Genomic DNA, 19,951 nt, shown 5'->3' with positions numbered 1-19,951 from the left:
TTGGGAACCACAGGCACTCACTGTCCCACGGTGAGGCTGGGTCTGAACATTCCCACTGCCCCTGTGTATGGCACATGGACACATTGGGTGGGTGTGTACCCAGTGGGTGGGCTGCATCCAGAGTTAGTCAAATCCATCAGCATTCCCGATTGACTGGTCAGATCCGAAAGGAACTGGCTCCAAGACAGGTGGTGAGGGAATCTCTGGATGCAGCACAGTTTGGTACGCCAACTGCTCTGTTCAAGACCACAATAAACTACAGCGAGTTGTGAACATCGCTCGGTCCATCACGCACACCAGCCTTCCATCCATTGACTCTATCTTCACTTCCCGCTGCTTCAGAAAGGCAGCCAACATCATCAAAGACAACTCCCACCCCAGTTGTAATCTCTTCCAACATCTTTCATCAGGCAGAAGATACAAAAGCTTAATACACACATACCAACAAGTTCAAGAACAGCTTCTTCCCCACTGTTATTAGACTCTAATTTAGGCCGAAGGGCCTATCTCCGTGCTGTAGGACTCTCTAGCTCTACAATTCACACTGTCCCCATAGTGCTCAGTGTGTTTACACTTTTTCAGGGTGTTCACAGTGAGTATAGTGTGTATACAGTGTGTCGTATGTGGACACTTTGTCCATCTAGTATATGGTGTGTCTATGAAGGAAGCGGCATATGTACAGAATGAAAGGCATGTGTACACTTTGTAAATCTTATATCTCAACCTGTGCAGAGATCACATTAATTTCTGTGTGTGCAATAGTTTTCATTTTCAATTGTTCAATTTGCAATCTGATGTTGATCTCACTTTTAATACACCGTCTTTGCAGCTGTAACTTTGTATTCCTCGCTGTATTCAATCACCCACGATCTGCCTGTACTGCACGCTAAACAAAACTTTTCACTGTACCTGGGTACATGTGACAATGATAAATCAAATCAACATGAGGGGGAAACATACTTAACCTTCTCCTCACCAAGCTACCAGCGGCAGATGCATCTGTTCAAGACAGTATCAGTGAGAGTGACCATCGCACAGTCCTTGTGGAGACAAAGTCCCGCCTTCATATTGAGAACAACCTCCATCATGTCATGTGGTGCTATCACCGTGCCAAATGGGACAGATTTTGAATAGTTCTGGCAACTCAAGTCTGGGCATGGCCTGCTGTGTTCATCCAGCTCTACACCTTGTTATCTGGGCATCCACGGGGCGCTGTGGGCCATCAACAGCAGCGGAATTGTACTCCAGCACAATCTGTAACCTCATGGCCCGGCATATCCCCCACTCAACCATTACCATCAAGCCAGGGGATCAACCCTGGTTCAGTGGAGAGTGTAGGAGGGTGTGCCAGGAGCAGCACCAGGCATACCTGAAGATGAGGTATCAACCTGGTGAAGCCAGCAAACAAGACTAATTGCATACCAAACAGCATAAACAGTAAGTGACTGATAGAACTAAGCGATCCCACAATCAACAGATCAGATTTTAACACCTCTGTCCAGCCATTTCCAGTTGGGAATGGTGGTGGGCAATTTACAACTCACTGGAAGAGGAGACTCCACAAATATCCCCATCCTCAATGATGGTAGAGCCCTGCACATCAGTGCAAAAGATAGGGTAGACAAACAGGAGGCTGGAAGAACACAGCAGGCCGGGCAGCATCTGGAGGAAAGGAGCAGTCAACGTTTCTGGTAATACACTTCTTCAGGAAAGGTAGTACTCGAAACTTTGACTGCTCTTTCATTCCGGATGCTGCCTGGTCTGCTGTGTTCTTCCAGCCTCCTGTTTGTCTACCTCGGATTCCAGCATTTGAAGGTTTTTTGTCTCTAAGCTGGTGCAAAAGATAAGATTGAAGCTGTTGCGGCAATCTTTAGCCAGAAGTGCCAAGTGGATGATTCACCTCAGCCTCCTCCAGTGGTCTCCAGCAACACAGAAGCCAATTTGATTCACTCCATGTGATATCAAGAAACCATCAGAGACACTCGATATTGCAAAGGCTATGGGCCCTGACAACATTCCAGCAATAGTACTGAAGACTTGTGCTCCAAAACTTGCCGGTCCTTTAGCCAAGCTGTTCCAGTACAGTTACAACATTGACACCTACCCGACAATGTGGGAAATTGCCCAGGTATGTCCTGTATATAGAAAGCAAGACAAATCCAACCCGGCCAATTACCGCCCCATCAGTCTCCTCTCGATCATCAGTAAAGTGATGGAAGGTGTCAGTAACAGCGCTATCAAACAGCACCTGCTCAGCAATAACCTGCTTAGTGACGCCCAGTTTGGGTTCCACCAGGATCACTCAGCTCCTGACGTCATTACAGCCTTGGTTCAAACATGGACTAAAGAGCTGAATTCCAGAGGGGAGGTGAGAGTGACAGCCCTTGACATCAAGGCTGCATTCGACTGAGTGTGACATCAAGGAGCCCTGGCAAAACTGGAATCAATGGGTACCAGAGGGCAAACTCTCCGCTGGTTGGAGCCATACCTGGCACATAGGAAGATGGTTGTGGTTGTTCGAGGTCAGTCGTATCAGCTTCAGGACATCTCTGCAGGAGTTCCTCAGGGTAGTGTCCCAGGCCCAACCATCTTCAGCTGCTTCATCAATGACCTTCCCTCCATCATAAGGTCAGAAGTGGGGATGTTCGCTGATGATTGCACAATGTTCAGCACCATTTGCAACTCCTCAGATACTGAAGCTGCTCATGTTCAAATCAACAAGATCTGGACAATATCCAGGCTTGGGCTGACAAATGGCAAGTAACATTCATGCCACACAAATGTGAATTGTTTGGAGGAGGTGTGGACTAGGGTGTCCCAGAGGGAACGGTCCCTGTGAAAGACCGACAGAAGGAGGGGAGGGGATGGGAATGTGTGTCTGGTGGTGGCGTCCTGCTGGAGGTAGTGGATTGGATGTGGGTGCCGGTGGGATGGTAGGTGAGGACAAGGGGGACCTTACTGCAGTTGTGGGAGGGAAGAAAGGGGGTGAGGGTGGAAGTGCAGGTGATGGTTTGGAAATGGCTGAGGGCCCTGTCAACCACAGTGCTGGGAAACCTTAGTTGAGGAAGAAGATGGACATTTCTGAGGCTCCCCTGCAGAAGGTAATATTGTCAGAGCAGATTCAATGGAGACAAAGAAACTGGGAGAATGGGATGGACACCCTGGTCCACTCCTCCTCCACTCCCAACACCTCCCCAGACCACACACCCCCTTGGCACCTTCCCCTGCAGTCGCAGAAGGTGTAACACCTGCCTGTTTACTTCTTCCCTCCTCAGAATCCAAGGGCCCAAAAACACCTTCCAGGTGAAGGAGCACTTTACCTGCACTTCACTCAATCTAGTCTTCTGTATTCATTGCTCACAATGTGGTCTCTTCTAACTTGGGAAGACAAAACACAGACTGGGTAACTGCTTTGCCAAACACCTATGTTCTGTCTGTAAAAATAACCCTGAGCTTTCAGTTGCCTGCCACTTCGACACACCACCCTGTTCCCTGGCCAATATCTCTCTCCCAGATTTGCTGCAGTCCTCCAGCAAAACTCAGTGGAAGCTGAAAGAACAGCACCTCATTTCCTGCTTCAGCACCCAATATCGAGTTCAATTATTTTAGGATATGAAGCCATCCTTCTGTGTATTACCTACCCCCACATTCCAGGTTTTGTCATGGCATGGGCTGCTTTCAGTCCAGCCAACTCCTTGTTACCCACTCATTGTCCCTATTATCAGCTTTTCCTCCTCACAGCATTCCACTATCCATTCCTTTATCTGTCCAAATATTGTTCTCACACTCTAGGCTCCATCCTCTCACTCCTTTACCCCTCCACTTCCCTCCCTGACCATACCTTTAGCATGTATACCACCTTTTGCAAGCTACAACAAGTTCTGAAAAAATGTCACTGGATCCAAAACATTAACTCTGTTTTTCTCTCCACAGATGCTGCCAGGCATGCAGAATTTCTCCAGCAATTTCTGTTTTAGTGCCTTTAATGCTTTATGCATAGATACACCCAGGTCTCTCTGTTCCCATTCACCCTTTCAAAAGTACCACCTTTTATTTTACACTCTGTCTCCATGTTCTTCCCTATGAAAATGTATCACCTCACACTTCTCCACATTATGTTAGTTGTCAGTCTCTTTTCATAATCCCTCTTCTCTCATTTACTTTTTTTAACCTTCCTTCTAAGCCTTCTGTATTCAGCCTGGATCTCAGTTGTATTTTCTACCTGACACCTACTCAATAAACGCACATTTCCTTTATTATATTTTACTTTCAATCTCCTGTTACATCCAGGGAGCTATGGATTTGCATTCCTTACCACCTCCACTGTACCTGAACCATCTCATAGAATCATAGACATGTACAGCACGGAAACAGATCCTTCGGTCCAACTTGTCCACACCGACCAAATATCCTAAATTAATGTAGTCCCACTTGCCAGCATTTGGCCCATATCCCTCTAAACCCTTCCTATTCATATACCCATCCAGATGCCTTTTTAAATGTTGTAATTGTACCAGCCTCCACCACTTCCTCTGGCAGCTCATTCCATACATGCACCACCCTCTGCATGGAAAAGTTGCCCCTCAGGTCCCTTTTAAATCTTTCCCCTCTCACCTTAAACCTATGCCCTCTAGTTTTGGACACCCCTACCCTGGGAAAAAGGCTTTGCCTATTCACCCAATCCAAGCCCCTCATGATTTTATAAATTTCTATAAGCTCACCCTCAGCCTCCGAAGGTCCAGGGAAAAATATTCACCTACAGATTTTCCCACCAACTTTTAGTTCCAATCTATCTGCTCAGTTGTTCTTGTTCCATGGAAGTCAGCTCTTTCCCAGTTGATTATTCTTACTCTGTATTGTTCATTGTTCTTTTCCACCATCCTCCTAGACTTTGCGATACAATGATAATTCTCCACTCAGCAATATTCCAATGACACTCGATCTACTTGGCTCACATCATTCCCAGTTAAAGCAGGTCTAGCAGTGCCTCCTTTCCTGTTTGATTGGACACCCACTGCTAAAGGAAATTTTCCTGAACAAATTCCAGAAACTCTTGCCCCTCTTTGCCCCTTACATTACTTGGTTTATATTTGGATAATTAAAGCTCTCCATTATAATTCCTCTATAATTCTAAAACCTTTCTGTATTTCCATGTAGATTTGTGCCTTCCTGCTATTTGGTGATCTATAGACAACACTGAACAATGTAATTGTACTCTTTTTGTTCCTTAGCTCAATCCAAATCCATTCTTATCTTGAACCATCCAAAGCATCATCTTTTTCCAGCACTGCAGGGCTCTCCTTAACCAATACTGACACTTGTCCTCCTTTACATCCTTTCCTATCCTTCCAGAACACCTTGTACCCAGGAATATTAAAAACCCAATCTTCTTCTCCCTTGGGCAGACCTCTTATCACGATAACATCAAATTTCCACAATGGCAAATGGTGTTTTGTAACTCACCAATCCGAAATACCACACTCCATGCAGTCACAAACATGCAAGGTAACCCTGGATTAGACTGTTTTACCCTGTTCTTTATTTGACTTCACTAATTAACTTATAATTCTCTATTCTGTGCAAGGTGTGCACTCAGACTGTGGTACATATACACACTGCCTACTTTCTTCACACAGGGTGTGCAAAAGGTGTATGTACAGGCTCTCTTACCCTTCTCTTTTCTCTCGGTGAGCTGCTTCCTCCTGTTGATCCACCAACCGATCCCGGGCTTCCTGAAGATCCTGTTGGATCTCCTCCAGCTTTGTCTCTAGTTCCTGATTGGTCACTTTGAGCATCTCAATTTCAGTGATGGCTTCGTCCTGTTTACTGTGCAGAGAGACAAGCTCCACCTGTAACTGGGAGCAGGAACACACAAAGGCACTGCATTCAATCAGTATTTATGAAGCAATCTCAATAGAAAATTGGATTGTCAGCTATCTTACTGTTTCCCTCATTCTACGGGCTCTCTCGCTCTATCATTCACTCTGTTTCCTGATCTGTCTCTGTCTCTTTCCATTTCAAACTGTCTCAGTCTCTCTGTCTCACTTTACCTCCTTTAGTCTTTCTCTCTCTCTCTCTCTGTGTGAACTGAATTGGATGGTGATTGGATCACAGTGCTAGTGTAGTCTCTATTCAAGATTTTCCAGTGTTCCAGTTTTCCAGAATTTCCAGTAGTGTCAGGGCACTCCCAATATTCCTGGATTCAGCCAATTAATCCTCCAGGATCCCTGGCCAATCACGGACGTGGGGGCCGAATGGGGACCTGGAAGGCCCAATGGAGCAGGGGGAGCTACATTCTATAACACTGTCCAGTTGAGACACTACGGTGTCAGGTAGGAGACCAGGAGAGCAGCTCCAAACAGAGATACTCCTCGCAGCATTGAGAGAAATTGAAACCCATGGTTCGTCATAGCTTTACAGCCAGCATTGTGATGGGAAATTCCTTCCTTAGAATGATTGGTATTGCTTTCTGGGGTCACCATATCCAAGCGGCCAGAGCTGGGAGGAGTGCGAAGAGGCTTTTGATAGGCCCCAATCTACTCCAGAGAGACCTCCTCTAAACTATGAGACCTAAAAATTAACACCAAGCTACAATGGAAATGTTTGGATAAGTGATTAAAGAGGCTTGATTTTAAACAGTGTCCTAAAGGCGGAACGAAAGCTCATGAGTCAGGATTTATAGGAAGGGCTTTCCAGAACTTAGTTCCACGACAGCTGAAGGCAAAGCTAACAGTGGAGGAGCGGATATTTTTGGAAATGCTCAAGAGGCCAAAGTAAGGCAGGCAGCTGGTTGCTGATGCCTCTGTCTAATGAATGGACAGTTGAGGGCCTTGGGCAGGTTTAAAAAGAGGAAGCAGCTGGTTACCTCTTCTGCAGGATGTGCCTCTCCTTCACTCCATAAAGGCTCTGTTCTATCTTCAAAGACTGCTTCTCCATCTTTGACAGTGCTCATGTCGACTTCCTGTCTGGTGAGCCTTGACTTTTGTACCCCAAAGACCTGGACCTGATGTGGCAGGGGTTCTTCTTCAATTGAAATGATGCGGGTCACATGGCCTGAACTTTCCAAGTTCCTCTGAAGACTGGTGAATGGTTACAAGGTGAAAAATAACAGGACACTGCATTAGTCTAAGGGCAGCCACCAGGATTTTTTTTCTCTCTTTGAGAAAACCAGTTCCATAAACTTAGTTTTTATGTTCTTGAGTGTTTGAAGATTTAAGAATGATCTGACTGGGTGTAGAAAGATATTGATCGGGTGAATGAGGCAAAGTTTTGTGAGGTGCGCGATGAAACACAAACTTAACACAATGGCTACAAGAGTCAATGGTTAGGAAACCTGCAACGAGTGACTCTCCTCCTGACTCCCCAAAGCTCGTCCACCTACGAGGTACAAGTCAGGAGTGTGATGGAATACTCCCCACTGGCCTGGATGGGTGCAGCCCCGACAACACTCCAGAAGATTGACACCATCCAGCACAAAGCAGTCCACTTGTCTGGCACCACATCCACTCCCTCCATTACCAACGCTCAGTAACAGCAGTGTGTGTTATCTGGAACATTCACTACAGAAACTCACCAAAGATCTGCAGACAGAACCTTCAAACCTGTTTGCATCTAGAAGGACAAGGGCAGCAGATACATGGGAACACCACCCCCTACAAGTCACTGACAATCCTGACTTGGAAATATATCACTGTTCTTTCACTGTCGCTGGGTCAAAATCCTAGAATACCCTCCCTAAGGACATTGTGGTCAACCCACAGCAGGTGGACAGTAGTGGTTCAAGAAGGTAGCTCACCACCACCTTCTCGAGGGGCAACTTGGGATGGACAATAAACGCTGGCCCAGCCGGCGATGCCCACATTACATGAAAGAATAAAAAACGAGAACCAGTGAAACCAGGAAACACTTTCTCACACAAAACAGCAGTGAAAATCCAGAAATCTCACACCCTGCAACAGGCTGCAGATGTTTGGGAAGAATTGGAGTTTGCACGACTGCAATTGGTAGATTTTTATTTGGGTATTTCAGAATTAGATCAGTGGCAGATAAATGTCAACAAGTGAAGATTAGAATGATCGAATTGAATAGCAAAGAGGTTCAAGGGGCTGAATGACCTGTTTTTGCTCCCCGACAAATTTGAAACAGAACCTAACAACAGTTGGCCTCTAAGTATTGCAATGGCTACATTTGGTTGTGAATGGGATAGGGCGGTGGTGGTGGTGGGGCTGAAGGGTTTCAGAAGACAGGGATCAGTCACTTACCACTCGGACCTTGTAAACCCCTGACTGGTGTCAGATCCCCACCTCTGCCTGGTCTCTTTCTGAAATGGAAAACTAGTGATTATAAGAAATAAGCCAATTACCATTCACTCACTGAAGACACAATGCTTCTGTAGTTGATCTAGTCCTTATGGGTCTCACCTTACCCATGCTCGAGAAGATCAAATTCTAGTTCTCCACAAACAATACATTTTAAATTAGAAGTTAATAGAAAAGGTATACATTGTCAGAGCTGTAGAAGGCTGATCCTTTAAATTCATGACTCAGCACCAGGGTTGCTCCAGCTCCAGCTCAAAACCCAGAGCTGGAAACACACAGCAAGCATCCAGGAGACCACATGTGCATTCAACAAGATGGAAATAGCCTGGTTTCATTTGTTAGACTAATATTTAAATCTAACAGAAATAAAGACGTAAAGAATAGCACACTTCCAGCTCCCCAATTATTTTTGTGGGGGCCTGTCTCACTGAAGTCCCATATTTTCACCAAATCCCATCTCTTTAGTTCCCTAACACCCCAAGTAAAACCAAGGCTTACAATTCCCAAATTGTGTCGGGGGTCCATTCTCTCAGAACATTAATTATTTTCAAACTTTATTTTGTGGAGTCGTAGAGCATGGAAACAGACCCTTCAGTCCAACTCGTCCATGCTGACTGGATTTCTTAAACTGAACTAGTCCCATTTGCCTTCATTTAGCCCCATATCCCTCTCAACATTTCCTATCCATGTACCTGCCCAAATGTCTTTTTAATGTTGTAATGTACCCGCCTCTGGCAGCTCCTTCCATACACTCACCACCCTCTGTATGAAAAGTCTGCCCCTCAGGTCCCTTTTAAATCTTTCCCTTCTCACCTTAAACCTATGCCCTCTAGTTTCGGACTCCCCTACCCGAGGGGAAAAAGACCTTGGCTGTTCACCTTATCTGTGACCCTCATGATTTTATAAATCTCTATAAGGTCACCTCTCACCCGCCGACATTCCAGGGATAAAAGTCCCAGCCTATCCAGCCTTTCCTTATAACTCAAACCCTCCAGTCCCAGCAACATCCTTATAAATTTTTTCCCCACCCTTTCTAGTTTAACAATGTCCTTCCTTTCTATTGAAAGCCATCTTGCTAGTTCCTTAACTCTCCCAAAGAAACTCCACCCAGCATCCTATTTCCAAAGAGGCCCAATACTGTCCCCAAAACCCATTCCTAGAGCTCCACGATGTCCCGTGAAGAACCTCCCCTCATCCCCCCCACCCCCGTAACACACTCTCAGTCACTCGAGACAATCCTTCTCGAAGGATCATTCGGCTATTAAGACCCTTCTTTGTCACACGTTCTACATGTATTCTATTCTGGTGACTCTTATTGGGATCTACTTAAGCTAAACAGAAGGTTACATTTCTGCTTAAACTGGAAGAACGCTAGGACTGGTATTTAACATCACACTTCAAATTTAAATGGTATACACCTTCTGTGTGTTTATATTAACATTACACTTTCAGGTTGAAAGCAAAAGAGTTTTGAATAAAACATCATCTACAGCTGATTGTATCTGAAGCCAAATTGAAAGTAAACATTAAGCAATGCAAATGACCAATTGAGAATGTTGTCTCTGTCACACTCACTGGTTCTAGTTCATGGGAGAAGGAGGATACCATTCTGTCTGCACACTTGCTCTGTCATCCAATCAGATCATGACTGATCTGTGACCTAAGTCCGCTTGCCCACCTTTGGCCCAAATCCCTTCACATTTCTGGATAACAAAAATCTATCAACGACAGATTTAAAATTTACAAGTGATCTCAAATCAATTGTCACTGGAAAAGAAAATGGCAAATGTCTCTATAAGTGTTTCCTAATTTCACTCCTAAAAGATCTGGTGCTAACATTCTGAATGTGCCTGTTAATCCCATACTCAGTGACCACTTCAACTGGCTTCTCCTTACAGACCCTATTAGATCTCTCTCATAAATTGCAAACCTCCAGCCAATCACCATTTAACTTTCTAAATTCCAGGGAATACGCTATAACCCTAGTTTGTGTATTCTCTCCTTGAATTTTAACCCTTGGAGTTCAGATATCAATCAGGTAAATGTTTCTTACCCGCCCTCCCAGTCTAATGGATCCTTCCTAAAGTGTGATGCCTGGAACTGAACTCAGTATTCCAGATAAGATACATCCAGGGCTTTATATAATTGTAGCATCACACCTATTAGACCTGTATTACAAGTGGGTAAATGTTAAAGCCAGGCTTTAGAATCGCCTTCTATAAATTTCCTTGATATTTGACCCCCTAATCTACTTGTTCTTCCACAGGCTGTAGCTTCTCACCATTTTAGAAAGCACCCTGGAAAATCCTTTTTAGATCCAAACTTCTTGACCACAGTTTTGCCTACTCACTAATCTACAAATAACCTTCTTACAACCTTTTGCTTCCATCAACATTGTTCACACAGAAACCTCTCTCTGTTTCATTTACAGGTGGTTTTCTATCCCATCATCCGAGTCATGAGGGATCACAGTTAATAATGGAGATCCAAGTAAAATCCTTATCATATTTCGCCAATTCATTGCACTGTTTACTACGTCTGAATGACTTATGATAACTTTCTAACCACATCAATAATGTCTCTCCATTTTATAACCATCACATTTAGGTAGCATTCTCCTTCAGGAAAATTAATTGAATGTTTCTGGAAGTCCATAACAATGTTGAATGATTTTGAAGCAGTCTATTTACATAATTAGCCACACACTGTCCATCTCTCGTTACCTGTGGATCAACTTCAGTGAAGTGCAGTCCATCATTGCTGGGAGGTTGATCCCGCTCTCTGGAATAAATGTAGGATTGTTATTGTTAGGTATTCTCACTCACTGGTACGTCAATCACACATGCCAGACCAGGTCCCACATGCCTGCTGTTTAGCGGGAATTAGTTGGGATTAGTAACGGCAGCAGCTCACTGTAACAGAGTAGTGAGGCTATACTGCATGTTCACACTGTCCCTGTGTACACACTGAGGGACATGTGCTCGATATAGGGGTATGTACTGGCTCTCTTACCCTTCTCTCTCCTCTCGGTGAGCTGCTTCCTCCTGTTGATATACCAGCCGATCCTGGGCTTCCTGAAGATCTTGTTGGACCTGCTCCAGCCTCGTCTCCAGCTCCTGGTTGGTCACTTTGAGCATCTCATTCTCAGTGATGGCCTCATTCTGTTTACTGCGCAGGAAGACAAGCTCCGCCTCTAACTGGGATGGGGAGATGCATACATGTGATAATAAACTTTGGGATGATTATACATTTCCTTCAATATAGGGATTATATGATGGTTTCAAAGAGTAAATCCCATCATACCAATCTATCCCTTGATTCCAGAAATAGGTTTGGATTTGTCACTCACCCTCTCAATAACAGAAAATTGCTGTTACCTGTCAAATATCAATATATCACCATAAATTAGCTTTTGTTCCACCCCCTGATCCTGGTATATCGGATACTATTACTTTAGTTTCCCTTTACCTGAATTGTCCCTTCTCTGTATCTTCTAAGAACAATAGAAACGGGAGCAGCAGATGTGGTCCCTCAGGACTGCTCTGCCATTCAATAGGATTACGTGGGATCTGATTGGGGTCTCACTTCCACTTTCCTGCCAGCTCCCCAAGAACTCGGACTGTTGATCAAAAATCTGTCCGACTCACAGTTGAACAAAATCAATGGCTCAACCCCCATTCCTCCCTGGGGAAAAGAATTCCAAACACTACTGAGCCTCACAGATAACTTTTAACCCCTTCTCGGTCTTAAATTGGAGACTGTTATCAAACAGTCTCTCAGTTCTAGATCATCCCCATCCTCTCAGCATCAACCATGCCAAGCCCCATCATCATCTTGTACAATTGAATACAATCGCCTCTCATTCTTCTCATCTCCCATGGGTAGAGATAAAAAAAAACCTGCGCAATTTTTCCTCATCAAAACTTTTCCTCAGGCCAGGAACCAGCCTGTTGAACTTTCTTTGACCTGCCTCTAATGCAAGTATATCCCTCCTAAATAAGGAGACCAAAACTGCCCTCTGTAATCCAGATGCAGTCTCATTGATGTCCTGTACATTTGTAGCACCATTTTTATGCTCCATCTCCCTTGCACTAAAGGCCAATATCCCATTTGCCTGAATTACTTGCAGGACCAGCAGGTTGGATTATAGTGATTGGTGTAAAAGAACACCCACATCTCTCCGTACCATGGCACCCTACAGTCACCTTCCACTTAAATAATATTCTGCTTTGCAAAGTGTGCACCTTCCACCATTGCATTCCATCTGCCACATTTTTTTGTCCACTCTCCTAATCTATTGATGTCCCTTTACAGATTCTTTGCAACTCTCTCATAACTTACTCTCGGCTCTATCTCTCTACCATCAGCTGTGATACTATCAATCACTTTACCCAACTCACTAGTGTAGATTATAAATAGCTGAAGCCCCAGCATTGATCCAAGTGGTACTCCAACGGTTACAGTTTGCCAACCTGAAAATGATCCATTTATCCTAACCCTGTTTGCTGTTTGTGAGCCAACCTTCTACGCGCCCTAACATATTGCCCCTGACACCATGAGCTCTGATCTTGTGCACTAACTTTTCATGTGTTGCATTTGGTCTCAAACCAATGGCTCGACCACTCAAGTGCAACTAGAAAGCTGGCTGCAGCCCTGTTCACCTGAATGCTTCTGCTATTATAGGCAATTTGTACCCTTCTGTACACACAAAGACACAGTAATTCACAGTGTCCTTGTCAGCAGGAAAGGAGAGAGAGCTGTTGTGTGCACAGCAACCTCTCTATCAGACTGCTAGTGGTGGAGGGGCAGAATCTTCTGCTGTTGTTGGTGTTGAGAAAGGAAGGAGGGGTATATAATCAGGTGGGGTCATGTTGGGCCAGGTCCCTTCCTCCCTCCAGCTCCATCACAATCAAGTTCTAAGCAGCAGAAAGGCCCATAATCAATCTTCCTGTCCCACTGTCAATACAGACGCTTGAGTGCGCCCTTAAGAACAAATAAGGGCCCGCAGCACCCCAGACACTGGGATTAACATGGCTGCATGGTGAGTGCACTCTCTGAGCAGCTTGTAACCAGAGGCACTTAGGGGTGGGGAATCCCTTATTCCAGACAATCAGTGCCTGAGTGAGGGACTGGATATCAGGAAGGGGTGGGCACGGGCAGTGGTTGGTGGTTGCCATCCTCCTGGCCTTGCATCTGACCCCACCCACCACCCCCTCCCCACCCTCCTATGACCCTCACCCTGAGGAAATGCTCTCTCCATGCCCACGCCACTGGCTTTTGTTCCATGCCCACCACATTCCTGGCATCCAGTGGGTGCTTTTCCAGTACCAGCCTCAGCCTTCTCTGTGGTGCTGCTGCGTGTACCAGCTACAACATGCACTGCAGAAATTCACCAAAGATTATCAGACAGCACCTTCCAAACCCATGACCACTTCCATCTAGAAGGACAAGGGCAACAGATACATATGGGAACACCACCCCCTGTAAGTTCCCCTCCAAGCCACTCATATCCCTGACTTGGAAATATATCACCGTTCCTTCACTGTTGCTGGGCCAAAATCCTGGAATTCCATCCCTAAGGGTATTGTGGGTCATCCTACAACATGTGGACTGCAACAACTAGCCATGATCTTAATGAATGGAGAAGCAGACCAGAGGGGCCAAAAGGCCTATTATGTATTTTTCTTCCTAGCCAACAAAGCTGCTGTTTCCCTTTTAGCTGCTCATGAGACTTTCACCCAGACCTTTGATCTTCACTTCAGATTCCAGTTCCCAGCTTATCAATTTTCCATCACAAGGGAGGGGAATCCAGGGTGCAAGTGGAGGGGGCTATTTAACATTAACACCTGGGGAGCAGCTCTGGCTTACCTGTGCCTGAGCTTGCACCAGATGTTGTACTTCCTCCTGTTTGCTGTCTAACTCCTTCTGCAAGTCCTGGCTCTGAGCATGGAGCTTCACAGTATTCTAAAAGCACAGAGAACAGAACAGTCATCCTGGGCAGTGCATGCTGTCTGTGTATCCTCGGATTGTGTAGTGGGCATCATGCTTGAATCAAAATCCAGCCAGGGGGATCTCTTATCCCACTTTTGCAGTTTCATAATTTGACCAAATTTTGGAAATCAGGCTTTGATCACATTTTGTTTCAAAGCATAAACCCATATAAATTGATGATTATTTTATAAACTTCAATAGCTTACTTCACCTCTAACAGTCAGAACAAAAGCTTTACAAAAGCTTGATAACTACATTTGAAAGTGTATCACAAAAAGAACCTCAGTGCGTGTTTAAGAATGGTCTGCTCCCCCACAGTCACTATTGGCTGCAAAAGTTGCCCCTTACAGGTTGAAATATCCATGTGCCTCAGTTTTATCATATCATTACATTAAAAATACATTTATCTATAACACAGTAACAATTACTTCCTCCCAAATAACTTATATACAGGGGGTCCCTGATTTACGAACATCTGACTGAAGAATGCTCCAACTTACAAAAGTGATCTCGTACAGGGGTGTCATTTTAAAGACCCATCAATACAAACATTTCTTGTACTTACAAACAGCCGTTTTACATCATCCTGTGCTGTGGTCTGATTTGCATACAAATCGACTTGCAAACTCAACCCATTTGCAACCCAAGGACTGCTGGTAAATGATGGTGGCAGTTATGTTAAGACAAACTTAATGATTGCCAAGGTTCTGCACAATTGATGTGGTCTGCCCCACAGCTTTGCTCTTTACTTATGAGCCTGAATCAAATTTAATTCCTGTGTTTCTGAATGCCTCACCAACGTACAAACAAGGCTGGAGTAAGTAACACAGTTGTTGGAACAGCAATGCTGGGTGTCCCTTTTACAGGTTGACCTTTTCACACACTGATCTTTACACTTCACCAAAATCAGAACAACAGAAAGTTAAAAAGTTAATTCATTGCACCTTCCAGGGATAGAAGCACACAAAGTGATTTTCAGTATTTAATAGCTCGTTTCTGGTTACATGAGGTTGGGGTTTATTGTTTAAACAAGTTTTAGGCAATTCAAACAGTGTTAGCCTAGCGGTCAAAGTGTCAGCTCAAAGGCTGATTATATTTCAGAACAAGGCAATGCTTTTTTAGGGAGAAAATCTGCCATCCTTACCTGGCCTGGTGTACATGTGACACCAGACCCCACAGCAATGTGTGGTTGACTCTTAACTGCCCTCTGGGAGATTAGGGATGGGCATTAAATGCTGGCCTAGCCAGCGACAACCACATCCTGTGAAAGAACAAGGAAGAGTTGTTATCTGAGGTATACCGGGTTGTAGTTTTACTCTTACTTAATTGAAAGGGTATTCTCTCCCTGTGCCACTCTGTATCAATCTCAAACACGCACACCCCTAACTAACTACACCAATGCTGTGCTATTTAAACCCAATGAGGAGCATCTCAGTAATAAAACTGAGACCCTCACCAGCTTCATTGAGGGCTCGGCCTGACAATTGAATTACTCACTTCAGTCTCGATCCGATCTTTCTCGTTGTTGATTTGGAGCTCCATTTCCTCGTAGAGTTTCTGAACCTCGGTATTATGCTCCACCATCTTCCTGTGGCAGAAGTAGAGATGGTCAGTTCTGAGCAGGGCATCCCAGGTCCAAGCACCTGATAGTTACAGGATGGTGGATCAGATACCTTCCTGAACCCATAATCTCATCAATCTCCCAGTAATATAGCTGGGAGTGAGCCCCCTTTCATTCACCATCCCACAGTCGCTTAAGGTCTTTCGAGCTTTTAATATAACGAGAAAGGCAAATGAAATTCTGGAATTTATTGAAAAGGATTGGATTATAAAAGTAAAGACATGTTGCTACAATTATGTAAGGTGTTGGTGAGACTACATTTGGAATTCAGTGTTGATATCCATGAGGAAGAATGTGGTGGCACTGGAGGCAGTTCAGAGGAGGTTCACCAGATTGATTCCAGGGAAGAAAAGGTTGTCGAATGAGAAGCAGTTGAATAGCTTGGGCTTGTACTCACTGGGGTTCAGAATAATGGGGTGGGGGGGCGGTTTCTGATTAAGGTATATAAAATGCTAATGGGATTGATAAGGTGCAAGTTAAACAGATGATTCCCCCTGAGGGACAGTTTCGAACAGGAGGTCATAGATATAGAGTAAGAGGAGGTTGGTTCAAAACTGAGATGAGGAAAAACTACTTCTCTTAGAGGGGTGTGAATCTGTGGAACTCACTGCCCCAGAATGCAGTGCAGGCAGAATCATTCAACAGATTCAAAAAGGAGATAGGTGTGTTTCTATCATGTGGCATGGTGACTCAGTGGTTAGCACTGCTGCCTCACAGGGCCGGGGACCTGTGTTCGATTCTGCCCTCAGGTGACTGTCTGTGTGGAGTTTGCACGCTCTCCCCACGTCTGCATGGGTTTCCTCCCACAGTCCAAACATGTGCAGGTTTGGGTGGATTGGCTGTGCTACATTGTCCAGGGTGTATGGGAAATGTGGGGGTGGGTTTGAGTGGGATGCTTTTTGGAGGGTCAGTGTGGACTCAATAGGCCAAATGGCCAGCTCCCACACTGTTGGGATTCTATGACGAACAGCGAGATAAAGAGATATGGGAGGAGGCAGGAGTGTGGAGTTGAGAGAAGGATAAGATCAGCCATTATTATGTTAAATGGCGGAGCAGGCTCTATCGGCTGAAGTACCTACCCCTGCTCCTAATTCCTAACTTCTTATGTAATTAGCTAATTGAGGTAAGTCTGGGATGTCTGTACTGGTGAGCCCCAGTGTAAGAGATGGAGTCTGGCTCAGTAGGGCAGCTGGAGCACACAGGAATGAGGGGTACTGTTGGTGGGAGATCCTTCATCAGGCCCCCAGTCTGTAAAAAGGCAGCCATGCATTACATGCCAACTTTACCACGTTGAGTGAAGACCACCCACCACTGCCAAAATACCAACAGCAGAGGGCAGAGGCCCTCGAATGACCATTGATTGGTCAATTAGAGGCCTTGCTTGGAGCCTCCCACCTCATGGTAAAATACAAGACAGGAATATAGTAAGTCTGTATAGTGCTGTCAGCGTGGCTCACAATTTTACACTCCCCCTTTACCAGTTCAATGCCAGAACTTGAGGGAGTGCTATCGCATTCCACCCATACACTCTGGACCCATCCGTGTGATCACTGAAGTCATACCCATCAATATAAAGTGCATCACCTTCTATCAGGCAAAGTAGATGTTTCCAACGCCTTTTCATGAAGCTTCCCTCAAGGACCAATGAAACCAAAAGATTTGACATTGTCTCATTAGGGCTGCAAATGATATTGGAGCTGTTTCTACTCCCACCGAGTCACTGCCGTGCTCTGGCCCAACCACTGATGTGGTATAAATCTTAGCAACTTCTTTACATCATACAGTACAGAACAGGCCCTTTGGCCTATCAAGTATATACTACTCCCTCCACTAGCCCTACTGTTCCACACTCGGCTCATCGCCTTGAATGTTATGACACTTCAAGTGTTCATCCAAGTTTTTTTTAAAGATTAGGAGGTTTCTCAGCCTCAACTACTGTCCCAAGTCTCCACTTCAGACCTCTACCACCTTCTGGGTGAAAATATTTTTCTTCAAATCCCCTCTGAACCTCTCGCCTTTCACTTTAAAATTACGCCCCCTTATTTACCCTTCAAATAAGGGAAACAGCAGCTTTTTATCAACCCCCTTGTCCCTTACACACCTTCTCTGCTCCAGAATAAACAACCTGAGCTTATCCAGCCTCTCTTCATCACTGAAATGCTCCATCCCAGAGAGCATCCTGGTGAATCTCCTCTGCACCCCCTTGCACTGTAATCACATCCTTCCTATAACAAAGTGACCAGAACTGCACACAATGCTCCAGCTGTGGCCTGACAATAATTCTGTACAGCTCCAACATAATCACCCTTCCCTTATAATCTACACCTCAACTGATAAAGGCAGTGTCCCAAATGACTCCCTAACTACCCCATTAACCTGTCCTGCCACCTTCAAGGGTTTGCGGATAACCACCCCCAAGATCGCTCTCTTCCTCTGAGCTTTCTAGTGTCCAGCCATTCATTGAGTACTGAGTCAACAAATTTGGGTATTTTCACTCAGTCCCTTCATCCAACTGATTAACACAGATTATAAATAGTTGAGGCCAAATTCTGATCCTTATGGCACTCTGATAAATACAATGCATCAGCCCAAAAATGTCCCATTCATTCCTACTCTGTTTTCTGTCCAGTAGCCTAACTTCACTCTATGTTAATACATTACCTCGATTCCAGGGAGCTCATTCTGTGTAATAACTTACTGAGTGGCCCTTTATCAGCTAATTTTTGTAAACACACATTACACCACCTCTACCGGCTCCCCATTATCAAACCTTCACATTATATCTTCAACAAAAAGCTCTAACAAATTTGTAAAGCCTGGTTTTCCTTGCGTTGATTACTGTCAATTCTGCTCAATGATGTGATTTTTGAAGTACGTTGTTGTCACATCGTGAATGCCAGCAGTTTGCTGGTTGATGTGAAACCATCTGGCTCTGAGATACCAATGTTCTCTATTCTTGTTTTCCATAAATAGGACAGTTCTGTTTCCCATCTTTTCAACTCTTGCAAATGGCTCTTAGAATGTAAGGAATTCTGGACGATCACAGACAAAGCACCCGCTGCCTCTGCAATTTTCACTGCTTAGAAATTATGAGTTACTACGTCACGTGGATGTGAGTAAAATACTGTAGACTAAAAATGTCAATTTATTCTCCTCTCCAGCCCTCTTAGACTTTGAGCTTGAACTTTGTAGAGACAGATTGAATTCAGTAAGTTTTTGACGCATGTGCAAGTCTGAATTTATACAAATATTCTGCAAAGAATCTGCTCCGCAGTTGATACAGGAGGGAATATAGCAAATGAACACTAAATTACTCACTTTTTCAGAGTGCGTTCCAAGTCGTCCTTCTCACTCTGAGCATCCTGGATCCGAACAGTGACCTTGGAGAGGAAATCTTCCAGGTGACCAAGTAAGTTGGGCTCATTGCGTCGGAGTTGGACCCACAGTTTCCATATCTCCGCCTCACTGAGAGTGCGCAACGTCAGAGAAAGGAGCAGCGTCAGATCACACACCCCTCACTGTAACACACCGATACACCCCGCACCCCTCACTGTAGCACACTGATACACCCCTCACTGTAACACACCAATACACCCCACACCCCTCACTGTAACACACCGATACACCCCACACCCCTCACTGTAACACAGCGATACACCGCTCACTGTAACACACCGATACATCCCGCACCCCTCACTGTAACACACTGATACACCCCGCACCCCTCACTGTAACTCACCGATACACCCCTCACTGTAACACACCGATACACCCCACATCCCTCAGTGTAACACACTGATACACCCTGCACCCCTCACTGTAACACACCGATACACCCCTCGCTGTAGTACACCGATACACCCCACACCCCTCACCGTAACACACCGATACACCCCACATCCCTCACCGTAACACACCGATGCACCCCACACCCCTGACTGTAACACACTCTGATATACCCCACACCCCTCACCGTAACACACCGATACACCCCACACCCCTCACTGTAACACACTCTGAT

The 19,951-nt window shown here is 45.0% G+C and overlaps 1 protein-coding gene across 2 annotated transcripts in view; it reads right to left on the bottom strand.

Annotated features, from left to right (window-relative positions):
- LOC109938121 (EF-hand calcium-binding domain-containing protein 4B-like) overlaps nucleotides 1–19,951 on the bottom strand; it is a 119,896-nt gene that overhangs the window by 83,423 nt on the left and 16,522 nt on the right. For both annotated transcript variants that reach the window (XM_048612274.1, XM_048612275.1), the window contains exons 5-12: nucleotides 19,249–19,395; nucleotides 15,807–15,897; nucleotides 14,187–14,282; nucleotides 11,331–11,515; nucleotides 11,042–11,099; nucleotides 8,262–8,320; nucleotides 6,866–7,079; nucleotides 5,671–5,855 (exon numbers count right to left, since the gene is read on the bottom strand). In XM_048612274.1, the coding sequence (XP_048468231.1) occupies nucleotides 5,671–5,855; nucleotides 6,866–7,079; nucleotides 8,262–8,320; nucleotides 11,042–11,099; nucleotides 11,331–11,515; nucleotides 14,187–14,282; nucleotides 15,807–15,897; nucleotides 19,249–19,395 (1,035 nt within the window). The remainder of the gene's footprint in view (nucleotides 1–5,670; nucleotides 5,856–6,865; nucleotides 7,080–8,261; nucleotides 8,321–11,041; nucleotides 11,100–11,330; nucleotides 11,516–14,186; nucleotides 14,283–15,806; nucleotides 15,898–19,248; nucleotides 19,396–19,951) is intronic.

Source organism: Rhincodon typus, chromosome 25 (genome assembly GCF_021869965.1).
Source record: "Rhincodon typus isolate 14 chromosome 25, sRhiTyp1.1, whole genome shotgun sequence".
Lineage (NCBI taxonomy): Eukaryota > Metazoa > Chordata > Chondrichthyes > Orectolobiformes > Rhincodontidae > Rhincodon > Rhincodon typus.
The sequence above is the reverse complement of the archived record's forward strand: the minus strand, read 5'-3'. Positions and strand labels throughout refer to the sequence as shown.